Source organism: Pteropus medius, unplaced genomic scaffold (genome assembly GCF_902729225.1).
Source record: "Pteropus medius unplaced genomic scaffold, Ma_sr-lr_union100, whole genome shotgun sequence".
NCBI classification, from domain to species: domain Eukaryota; kingdom Metazoa; phylum Chordata; class Mammalia; order Chiroptera; family Pteropodidae; genus Pteropus; species Pteropus medius.
Genome location: NW_024352004.1, coordinates 1803439 through 1816006, shown reverse-complemented (window position 1 = coordinate 1816006; position 12568 = coordinate 1803439). Strand labels below are relative to the sequence as shown.

The following is a 12568-nucleotide window of genomic DNA, read 5'->3' as shown; positions in this document are numbered from 1 at the left end:
AAATATGATTACACAAGCAATTTCATTCAAAGAATTTACAGAAAATTCTTGTACATAACTCAAGTGGCTAGATTATAAAAAATAAGTTTAGAACAGAATTTTAAGTGTGAAGAATTTAGTATAAAGACTTATCTAATCCAGTCTTCTTGTTTTATAGATGTGACAAATCAAGGCACAGAGCACTAAATGCTTCTCTAGTTACAAACAGAATCTATTAAAACATTCAGACTTCAAAGTTTCTTTGTTTTGCCACTTTTGTTATTAACAAAGAGACTATGGTTATTTATTTATTTATTTATTTGCTGTTGTTCTTTTATTTAAATAGTTCATGCTAACACACACCATTAGGTGCTGTTAAATACAAAAATGAGTTAAAAACATGGTCTTTACTCTGTTCTACACGTCCTACATGTAGAAATTACTGTACTCAGTAAATATTTTTATAGTATTCAGAAAGAAATGTCGGACTCCTAAGTTGCTCTGAAGCAAACTCCCCTCCTTTTTTTAGGGCAAAAGAGCCACGCAGCTCTCAGCCTAGCTCTTTGCGTCAGAAAAATCTTTTTAGAAACAGGGTGCTATGCTGGCTCCTTGTAAATGTAAGCGTCCTCTGTTAAATGAGAAAGGGGAAGAGGTCATTTGGGGAGAGGTGGGGGGCTGTGATTTCTCCTTAAGAGGGTAAAAGTAGAGATATGAGGGAAGATGGCAGACTAGAAATCAGAAACGAGAAGAGCTCACAAAAATTCTACTTGCAAAAATAAATAAAAAGCAAAATAAACTTTAAATATATATATATATAGAGAGAGAGAGACAGAGAGAGACAGAGAGAGAGAGACAGAGTGTAAAAGTAGAAGGAAAGTGTTGTACAATATATTCTAATTAATTGATATGGGGAAGAAAATATCTAGTAGTTATTACCATGTTTTAAAATCTGTGCCTGTGTGTGTCCATCCAGTGAAGGCCATGTAATGTCTCCTTTTGGACAAGTTCTGTTATGATTCATTTATGTAAAACTTTTAGTTACTTGAAACATAGCAAGCATTTGATATCCCTGTGATTTAAAAAAAAAAAAAAAATGTTTCTTTTCCCCCTCTAGTGTCCTTGTATACATTTGACAAGGCCAAACAATGTATTGGTACAATGACCATCGAGATCGATTTCCTACAGAAAAAAAGCATCGATTCCAACCCTTATGATACTGACAAGATGGCAGCAGAGTTTATTCAGCAGTTCAACAACCAGGCGTTCTCAGTGGGGCAGCAGGTAGTTTGAAATGTTCTTTCATTTCTTTCACTTTATAGGCATTCTCGTTCTTGCAGTTGTCCACAATTAATTCTGCTTTTTAAAAATGAGAGAAGCTTTGCATATGAACAGGTATATGCAAGGTGAGTGATGAAAAATGAAGGAGATATGTTTACTGAACCTCAAGGAAGGCGTCTGTTCAGAAAAATTCTAAAGCAGCTTTTAGGTTTCAACATCCTATTTAATTACAGCAGCTTTTCTGTCTAAATTTGGAAACACTGCACACATGTGTGACTCAAATTTCTTTTTTTCTTATTGTGGCACATTTATTTAGTCTTTGGATGTCTTTCTCTTTTACTGATATATTTCTGTAGAAAAGTAGTTTTTTCTTTGGTTATGAACTTCTTTGAGAAACTTAAGAAAATTATTATTATATATTTTCAGATTTTTCATGGAACCTCTGAAACTCAAATTTTCTCTACTTTAAAATGATATTGTTTATGTTGCAAATTTTTTTTTTTGGACTTCACTTAACATATTGTTAACCTCCCAAGAAGAAATTCTATTCTTTTAAAATCGTACCCTAAAAAAATGTGTGATTTCATAAATTGCTGTTTGTTCACATAAATAATTATTGCTCTGTTGCTCTTATATTTGTCTTCTTCTTTGTGACTTTTCTTAATCATCCCCAGCTCCTTTTTCCTACGGTAGTTCCATAGCAGGGGTCCTCAAAGCGTGGTCCTGAGACCCCTGGGGGTCTCTGAGGCTCTTTCAGGGGGTTGCGAAGTCAAAACTATTTTCATATTAATACCAAGACATAACGTGTCTGTCTCCTTTTGTTCTCTCATGAGTGTACAGCGGAGTTTAGACTACGTGCTAGTGTAGCACGTCGACCGCTGGAGCAGACATGAGGGTCCAGCTGTCTTCCATTAAGCCAGACATTAAAGAGATTCATGAAAATGTGACCATGCCTCTCTTCCAGCTTGTGCTTTTTATTTTGGAAAATAAGAGTTTCTTAAAATAAATTAAAAATATTTATATTAACACATAATGGATTTATTAGTTATTTTTAAATTAACAAATGCCTTTTAAGTTTTTGTCTTAGTTTCTAATATGCTAAATATCAATAGATATAATCCATATAAACAAAGGCTTTTTGGGGTCCTCAAAAAATTTTTAGGCTCATAAAGGGGTCCTGAGACCAAAATATTTGAGAATCCTTGCTTGTAGCGTTCTGACCTCTACTGACTTACCTAGAATGCCCTTGCAGTCTCCTACGTGGGAAGCCATGCAGAATGAGGAATGAGAGACGCTATAGAAGGAAAGCGCTGTTGGGCTGAAAGGAGTGTTATTTTTTGTCATTCTCTTGTTTAACTGAAATGGCATAGATCTGGAACAAAACTAAGGGTTTGATAATCGACACATTATAATCTCAGACTTTTGCTAGTAGAAGCTGAATTACTGATAGACAGGAAAAGGATATAGTGCATTTATTATTATTTTTAAGAATATTAGAATTGGAATGAACCTCAGATTATCTTGTCTAACCTCTTCATTTTGCGAATGAGGAATTTTAGGTCCAGAGAAGATAAATAACATGTCCCTGTTCATACATCCAGGGGTGTAGCTGAGACAAGAACCCACTAGTTAATCGATCAATTAATTAAGTAAATATTTATCGAACACCTAGTTATGTTCCAGCTGCTATTTTAGGCACTGCAGACCAGCAATGAACAAAATACACATAATCTCTATTTTCATAGAGCTTACTTTCTAGTTTGGGAAGACACGAAATAAAGAAATGCCATGTACTGTTAAGTAATTTGATGTAAGTTAAACGGGATGATGCACTAGGGAGCCCCTGTGGTGCTACTTTGAATTAAATGGTCCGAGAAGGCCTCCCGAGAGGACATTTAGCTGATAATTTATCAACCACCTGTCCATTGCTTTTTGGACTATACTACATTCCTCTGGATTCTTACACTTTTTGACTGATAGTTGTGTTCATATCGCCTCATTAAACTTTATTGTTTTGAGTTTTAGTTTTAGTGTTTTAACAGAATATGCTTAGAAGGATATTTAATAGAAAATGCTTTGGTGTTTATAATAACTTTAAACCTAATAACATGCAGATGTCTGTAAACCCATGCAAGAAAATCCTCCGTGATACAGAGAAGAAATAAATCTCACCCCAAATCACTGTTCTTAGTATTTAGTTCCCTTTGGAGTAGTTAATAGTGGCGGGATTGACAGCTTTGCCTGTTACACCCCGAGCATGTAGAAGAGGGCCTAGCTTGTGGAAAGCACTCAATAAATACTTGGCTAATGAATGAACATTCAGACGCTGTCTCTGCACTTGTATGGCAGGCATTTTGTATTGGTTGTAGAAAAGCATGGATATCAGAGTCACAGATTCAGGCTTGAATCCTGGCAGTGTCATTTCCTGTGACTTGGTCCCATTGCTTAGCCTTCCTCTGGATCTGTTTCCTTACTAGTAAAACTGGAGAATGATTTGTTTCTAAGAGAGTTTGCGACTGAATTATATAACCTCCTGTCGTGTTTGCTTGGTACATAGTAGATACTCAATAAATAGTAGTTCCCTTTTCCTTTCATTGGTTAGGTGGGTAGTTTGCCTGTGGAGCATATTTGAGAGGGATACACAAGACAAAGCTGGTTTCCTGCATTTGGAAAACATTGTGAGCATCAAGCCATTATATCATAAAGTGATTTTTCTCCCTTTACCTCTTTCCTACACAGCTTGTCTTTAGCTTCAATGAGAAGCTTTTTGGCTTGCTGGTAAAGGATATTGAAGCCATGGATCCTAGCATCCTGAAGGGAGAGCCTGCGACCGGTAAAAGGCAGAAGGTATGTTTTATTTCTAATAATCTTTATTGGATAGTCTTTATGAGGTGAATTGTGCACAGTAAGCCAATTTTCCCATCCATTCTCTTGCTCAGTGATATCTTTCATGTTATGTACACTTTCATGTTATGTACTCTGTTTTTATAGCCAGCATTGTTATTAAAATATAGCATAAAATACACTTATTTACAGACCTAATAATAATTTGAACTTTTATATGTACCTGTAATCCTGGTTGAGTGAAGATGATATTTATTATAAATAAAAAAGAAGAAGACAGGCCTTATGAAAAGATATATGCATTGAAATAAAGAAAATAGGAATAATAGGAAGGTAGTTATGACAGAAATAACTGTAACTTGGATGATAGTTTGGAAGATTTGCTCTTCTCCGAGAGACCTCGTTCCCCTTCATTTTTGGCTTTGCTTTTAGAAGTCCAGAAGTCAGCTAGTAGACTAACTACTACTTACTGTTTTTCTATCCAGATCGAAGTAGGACTGGTTGTTGGAAACAGTCAAGTTGCATTTGAAAAAGCAGAAAATTCATCACTCAATCTTATTGGTAAGATTTACAGTTTTTAGAAGATTCCGAATGAAGTGGGGTCTATTGCTGTTACTATATGTGACTCAGCTTACGGTGATTTTCAAGTGGAGAAGGCGAATAGGGGCCCTGCCCTTGAGAAGGCTTTTCACAAAACCACGAAGTATTTCCTATTCGTCAGATGTGCTGATGGTAAAGTTTGAAACCTTCACTAGATCAGCATTGTCCAATAGAAATATAATGTGAGCCACACATGTAATTTTTAATTTCCTAGTAACCACACTATAAATAAGTAAAAGTTCAGGCTTACAGAAGATTTGCAAAAAGTAGTTCAAAGAGTTCCTGTAAACGCTTCACCAACTTCCTTTGATGTTGTCTTAAATAGCTGTAGTACGGTTACCAAAATGAAATAAATGTGGTTTCATTGCTCCTAAGTAAACCACAGGCTTTATTTGGATTTCACCAGTTTTTTCATTAGGTCCTTTTTCTATCTTAGGATCTGACTCGGGATCCCACATTACAGTTAGCTGTTTATAGTCTCATAGTCTTCTCCAGTCTCTGACAGTTCCTCAGGCTTTCACAGTCTCTCGTGACCTTGAGAACCAGTCAGTCTGTGGATTGTCCCTCACCTGGTTGTGTGTTAAACATGATACGGGTGTCACTTCTATTAGTGATTGAGTTGAATGATGAATGTGCAGGTTCGTAGTTCCAACAGATTCGTAGTTCATTCCTACTCTTTTACGTTAGCCCTATTTTTGTTATATTCAAATAATGCAAATTGTTCTTTAAGAATATTAACTCACCAGAATAATGATGCCACTAACTGTATAGTAATTCTTATTTTTGATTGCTTTAACTAAGTTGATTGTCTACTCCAGAAGAAAGTATACACTATCATATCCAAGGTTATTTAACTTTGAATGTGTGGCCTTTTTTCTTCATTTATAGATTATTGTTCCTTTTTATTGTTTTTTTCTTACTTATATTTTATAAAATATGGATAGATACTCAAAAACAACTCACAACTCCAAAATTTAAAAATTTAAGTCTATTTTCATACCATTTTATAACTTTTTCTTTATGCTTAATATATTTCAGGCATCTTAATGAACACAACTTTACAACATAATTTTTAATGACTAAGTTATTTTGTGGATGTAGGGTATATCAAAATCTCTCGTTATTGATCTGGTACATTTCTACAATGATTACCTCGTATTTTATGTTTTGTACACCTTTTGTTAGGGTATCTTATCCCAAGGGAGTTTTGTAACTTTCATACTATGTGGGTATTTCTAAGTAATTCATGAAAAGGTGTGATTGATAGGTTTTTCCCATTAGAAAATAAAATTGTGTAATGATTTAGCATGCAGTAATTTTGGCCACAAGAGGGCAGTAGAGCATAAGGAACATTTTCCATAGCTTTATAAAGGAAGTGGTTAAGTCCAGAAAATTCTAACCATCAAACTACCATCGAGGATACACTTTTTCTAATATGAACTTTTCTTCCCTAATTAAAAAACAAAACAAAACAAAACTATAATATTACTTTCTTTTTTTGTTTATAGTAGAGTGTAGTAAGGTATTTTATTCTTTGTATTTGAGATAATATGGTTCTCTTAAGTTACTTTAGATGGCACTGTGACATTTAAATTAAATAATTTTTATCTTCGTGAAAGAATTTGAAAATACAAATTTTGAAATTATTAAAGACTTTAGGATGATTTTACACTTCTGTGTGCAAGTAAAGAAAAAGCAAATAAGACATCAAATTTATTTAGTGCATCTTCTCAGGTTTAGGGATTATATACCCAATTATAAACTTAATCTAGATAAATATATGTATTTTTAAATACACTTGTTTTAGAAGCTTTGAGGGACTGCTAGATTTCATTTGCATTTCTGCCAGCTAGTGTTGTCTTCAGATATGCACATGATATTTCTTCTAATCAACCAAATTAGCTAACTCGGTTGGGATTAGAGGTTAAGACAACCAAGCTCCATGGATTGATTACAAATGGGCTTCGGCATGAGTTTAGTCATCTTGAAAAGTGTTTTACTGACCCTAAATGGGAACCAGACAAAATAGTTAGCATAGAAAAACTCATCCTCCTTATTAGAACATCAGCAAAGACCACGCTGTTCATCTTTGTATAAAGGTAGCTTCTCTTTATTCACTGAGGATGCTCGGGGAGTTTTGTCTTTTGACACTGTTTTTACCTCACATTTGATTATCTTTGTTTGACATAGGCAAAGCTAAAACCAAGGAAAATCGCCAGTCTATCATCAATCCTGACTGGAATTTCGAAAAAATGGGGATAGGAGGTCTGGACAAGGAATTTTCAGATATTTTTCGACGAGCATTTGCTTCCCGAGTGTTTCCTCCTGAGATTGTGGAGCAGATGGGTGAGTTTAAAAAGGAAAATTTGATTAAATCTTGTGTTTTTTAAAAAGTGAGTGTGATTTAGTCTCTTTTCAGTATTGTTTTGAAAATATTCTTCAGACCTGCCAAAGTATTTTTCTCTTTTAACTTCTTTTAAAAAAAAGTTTTCTAGAAAAATCTTTGAAGTGTTAGATCTTTTAAAATTACATTTTAATTTTATGGGGAAATCATGGAAATATTTGTGGTTTTGCTCGAATTTATTCAAGTATGATTTTTTTTTCTATAAGACATTTAGAAACTTTATTTTATTTAGTTATTTGTGAATGTTTTTCTATATGGAATATTTAGAAATTTCATCTGACTCTAAAGATCCACTATGGTTAAGATTTACCCTGCTGAATAATTATTACCTATTAGTCTGTGGGCATTGTTCTAATATTAGCTGTGCATTGTTCTGATATTAGCTGCTGCTTCTTTTTAGTGTGCTGTCATATTACCAATTAGTACCTCTTCATACCTAGTAAGTGGATACTTGGCACGTTTTTAAATTAGATAAGTATGATCCAATAAGACAAATGTAGGGGATACGTAGGAGTTTCCACATTGCATTCAAAGAAATGTGCTATTCATTTATCACTTTCTTCTTGAAGGTTTATTTAATTTATCTGTGTGAAGTGGCGTTTTTTTGCCCTAGTGGAAATGCTGTCATGACTGTTTTCATATCCATATCATAGGTTGGATTGGAATGTGAGAAACAGAATATCTGAGAAAGGAATTTATAACATTATAGCTGCTGGCAGACTATTAGGATAAAAACAGAATCCAAAAAACTGAAGGAATATGAATATATTACTCCCCTCACCCCCATCATTCTTTATCTTTAAATTGCTACTGGGAGATAAAAGTATATTCATAATGGTGGGGATGAGAACTGCTTTCTAGGCGCTAAGTGCCTGGTTCTATTAGCCTCCTATTGTTGGTAGCTTTTCTGCTGGGTCGCTCACTCTGATAAATTACAGGCACAGCACACACCTGTTCACTGGGTAAAGGTCGAGTTTGGAATTGGATTAAGAGAAAATGACAGAGACCCTCATCACCTTAGTTTTATACACCTTGAAATGGCAATAACATACTTCTTTATCTAAAAGATACAAAGGCCAAGTCCATAAAAAACAGAATTTTAATTTGGAAAATAGTAAAAAATGTGATAGTTCACTATCTTGGTAATGTGTATTTTGAGACACAATAAATCTATAAAGCTTTCTGATTAGGACATGAAAATATTGTTTATGTGTATTTTAGCTATAAGCAGAGATAAAAGGACCATTCCAAATGTTGTTATTCTCGTCAGATATTTTTCTGGTTTTCAAGAGTGAGCCCTGGTGCAGAAAGAGTTTAATGGTTATGTTTCTTTGAATATTATACTATCTAGCCAACAAGTACAAAAATAACTGCTTCTGTAAAGCCATATCCTTAATCACATTATAAATATTTTCTCACAGTTTAGAAGCTATCGAAGATTCAGTTATTCAGACACTAGTTTTGTGTTGGTGCATTATCTAAACCCTGCTCATTAGGGCCTCTGTCTGATGTTGGGTAGATAATGCATAAAGGAGTAAAACTCATAATAGTCGATTTATGATTTTGCCAGCTGTTGAAAAGTTTGAAATTAAACCAAAACAGATTTGGAATTTCTGAGCAAAATTAATCTGTTTTTGCGATCCATATTGAAATTAGTTGAATTATAATAGTATGCTTTTGTTGCTGTTAACATGCTTTTTGACTAAGGACCATGGATTTGAATTTTCTTTGTGAGTGCTACTCTCCAGAACTCTTTTTATGGATTTATTTTTCTAATATTTTATACTAATTTAACTAAACCAAAAAAGAGTTCTGTCCTTTAAAAAAAAAGTAATGTATTTTTATTTCGTTATGGCCTTTGCCATCAAGAAGCATATGTTATCAATTTGATTTAAAAGAGAATAAGTGTAAAACTACTTTGGCTTTTAAGCTGAATTGAAAGACAATTTCTTTTTTCTGAAAGAAGATTCTCAGTGTCCTAAAGCTATTTTTTTTGTGGTAAAATGACTGAGAAATAATTCTCTTGCTATGCATGTGTCATTCCCTAATTTTCAATAAAGGCTTCTTTTTTCCTTTGAAATTTGAGGCAGTTACATAGTAGAATAAACTTATTACACTCCAAGTACAGTGTGGTTATAAAGTTCTCATTAGACTTTAGTAAAGGTATATAAAAGTACAAATTGCTACATATGGGTAGAATATAAAATAACACTACACAAGTCCTTTTTTTATATACCCTGTGTTCTTTTACCCTGCTAGGTGGAAACAAAATTGGCTGATTATTTTCCTCACTCTTTGTTAACTAAATAGATAAAGATGTATGATTTTGGGATCCAGTTGAACACTGGGTTGGTTAAATCAATTCAAATGAAAAAAAAAATAGCGATTAGAAAAGAGTAATTATGGGGCTGTTTTGTTTTGTTTTAAGCAGAGAACTTTTTTGCTTTTGGCTTGAAACCTAATCATTATCTTTACCATGAAGTATAGGGTTATGTCTACTCTGTAAACAGGAATTTTAACTAAATGTATCTTTTTGCCTATACATCAAAGTCTCAAGTTCACAAAATGATAAATTTAGACTCCTCTTATGTCGTGTTTATGAGACTGATAATTATGCTTCTAGATAATATAATTCTTTCCTTTTGGTTGTAAAACTTCATGTTGCTTTTCAAAATTGAAAATATAGTTTTGATACGTACAGAATGTTGCTGATGAGATGTAGGAAGACCGAAGGACTAACCAGAGGCACACCATTATGCAGTAAAATTAGGAATCAGATGAGGTGATACGCATAAAATAAGTGTCCTGTCTGTTAGTTTCCAACCTGTTAGTTTCCCTCTTGAAGTACCTTCAAGTATGTACTATATATCTTCCTGTTCTTATTATAATATTTTTATAGAATCAAAATCAGAGAAAGCCTTAAAAGAGAAGTCACATACAGCCCTAAAGAGAGGGCATTAAAGGCCATGTGTAGAAATAGGAAAAGGGATTACTTAGAGGGAATTTCAGTTTAGACTGTTGTTGTTTTAATCAGTAACTATTTTCTTTAGCATTGGACTCACCCAAGCCCACATGGGGCCGCTCTTCCTTGGAAGTATATGAAAGCATTAGCAAAGAAAACTAGACCTGGACCTTGCACTTAGTGGATACGAATAGCTGTTTAGTTAGAATGTCCTCCGACCTCCATAACGATAGACGTTTAGTTAGGAATGACCTTAAATCCTTACTTTATGTGATAATGGAAGTAAGTGCCTTTTGAGTTCCAGATAGAAATGTAGGCATCAAAAACCGGTATCTGAAAGTACAGGTGAATAAATTCAACAGCTGATTGCTGTCCTCGAGCATACTCAGGTGTCAACTGAATATATGCTTTCGTTCAGACATTTACCACACTTACTCCTTTACAGGCAGTTTTGCGGGGTGTGCTCAGGGTAAACAGTTGATCACCTCCCTTCTCATTGTAGCTCTTCTGTTGGCAAAGATCGAGTTTCTGCAAAGAAACTTCATTTTTCAACATCCCTGGCAATTACCTCTAAACTGTAAATGTCAGAGCAAAAAAAAACCCACAAATGCTTTTGAAGGAACAGTGAAATAATTGTTAAAAAAAAATCAGTGCCCCTTAATGTGACTTTAGGACTAGGTTCACGTCTCTCCCAGGAAAGGGGACAGAGATTATATCCATTTTAGAGCTAGAAGGAAAAGGGTGTAGAAACTTAAGTCCTCAAGCCTCACGCTGTCCTTTGATGGATCTCTACCTTGGAGCTATCCAGGCCACCTAGTGGGGAGGAAAGCCACTTGTTGTGGTCTTGTGCCCCCATTCCTTGAAACTGACAGTGTTCTTTTTGGTCTCCTTTCCTCTGTGCCTCCCTCTCTAAGCCCATTTTCAATCTGTATTTTTAAGGTTTCTTTTGAAATTCAAGAGGAAAGCAACTCTTTTCTGTTATCATAAGTGAGACTGCAGTTTATGAAGTAGAGCTGCCAGGAGATAAGGAGCCTTTCAATCACATGCAGATATCTTTCAGATGCTAAAAACAGTGCAAATAAAATACAGTGGAAGAAAGGGCGCTAAGGTTTTGTGCATGCCATGTTTGGGAGAGGGGGAGTTCTTGCGAAGATTAACATAAACACTGACACTCTTAAAATGCATTTTCACACCCCCACTCACGAGGAGAGATTGCAATTTAAATGGGGGTTAAGACATCTAGCGAACTCCAGGGCTCTGTAAAAGGAACCCTAAGGCTAAAGAGCTTATCTGAAATTTGAAAAAAAGAAGAAAAAAATGAAGCTTTCTGACATTCATCTTTTTCCCTTGTATTAGTCATAACTTGCTTTTCAGCTATATTTTAGGTTTTGAATGCCAACCTGACATCTGTTCAAGTCTGCCTGTAATTTATCAGGAAAGGAAAAGAAAGCAATTGCTCACTGGTTAGAGACGCAAAATTTCCCCCTTCTGGTTTTCCACAAAGTACTTATAGATGATACTTGGACATGAGGAATGTCATAATTTAATAATTTACTAATTCCAACTTCAGGTTGAGAAATTTATAAAGTGATTTTTTTTTTCAAATTAGAAGACAGTGGCTTTTGACCATGTGATTTCCAAAATCTCTAGAGCAGACTTTAGAGATCAAGCACATACTGTAAAAAACATACTATCTGTGCCTTTCTGTAAATTGAAAAATTTAACTTCTAATTAATTTTCCCATTGGTTTAAATTTTTTTTATGTTAAGTTTACTTGTATTTGAATAGAAATAAGGTGACTGTGCTTATATCTCAGAGTCAAACTACATGCAAATTCAGCTGTCATTTTTTTATTTATAAACTGACTTTTAGAAAGAAATCTTTTGTGGATGCATAGCTGTCTATAGAGTCACCAGTGAATTAGATTAATGGGCATCTACAGTTGAGTTACCTACAGATCAATAATTGAGTCATTATAAAGTTGAAGTTTAAGTTTGAACCTAAATGTCCACCAGTAAGGAACTGATTAAATAAATTATGCTATATCTTCCCATCTTAATTATAGAATACGGTAGATCAAATTTAAAGTGATGTAGTTCTAAATTGCAGACATGTTTGTTTTAATAGATACGTATATAAAACTGCAAGTCTGTACAGACACACATTAAATTTTAAAAAATTGTTTACTTCTGTGAAAAGGACGTTAGGATGGGAAATATAAGATTTTTGTTCTTTTACTCTGCGTACCTCTCTGTCTGAATGTTTTACTGTGATATTAGATTTCTACTTGTGTAATTAAAAAAACAAACAAAAAGATAATATCATGGGCTGTTTCTCTCATGTGGTAGCTACACTGTCAGTACAGCAAGGGAGCAGGGCAACAGGTGTGTCCCACTCCCTTTGTAAAGTTTCCGTGGAGAACGTGGGGGTGAGGGCCCGGATTCTCAGGGCATTGGCGGCTTTCCCTTATGAGGGTAGACTGAAGTGCCTGTCCTTTTCTA

At 34.4% G+C, this 12568-nt stretch overlaps 1 protein-coding gene across 1 annotated transcript in view; it reads left to right on the top strand.

Annotated features, from left to right (window-relative positions):
- Positions 1 to 12568, top strand: part of NSF (N-ethylmaleimide sensitive factor, vesicle fusing ATPase) — a 123962-nt gene that overhangs the window by 28280 nt on the left and 83114 nt on the right. The window contains exons 5-8 of the mRNA XM_039846806.1: positions 1094 to 1260; positions 3997 to 4104; positions 4587 to 4662; positions 6892 to 7047. Coding sequence (XP_039702740.1) covers positions 1094 to 1260; positions 3997 to 4104; positions 4587 to 4662; positions 6892 to 7047 — 507 coding nt within the window. The remainder of the gene's footprint in view (positions 1 to 1093; positions 1261 to 3996; positions 4105 to 4586; positions 4663 to 6891; positions 7048 to 12568) is intronic.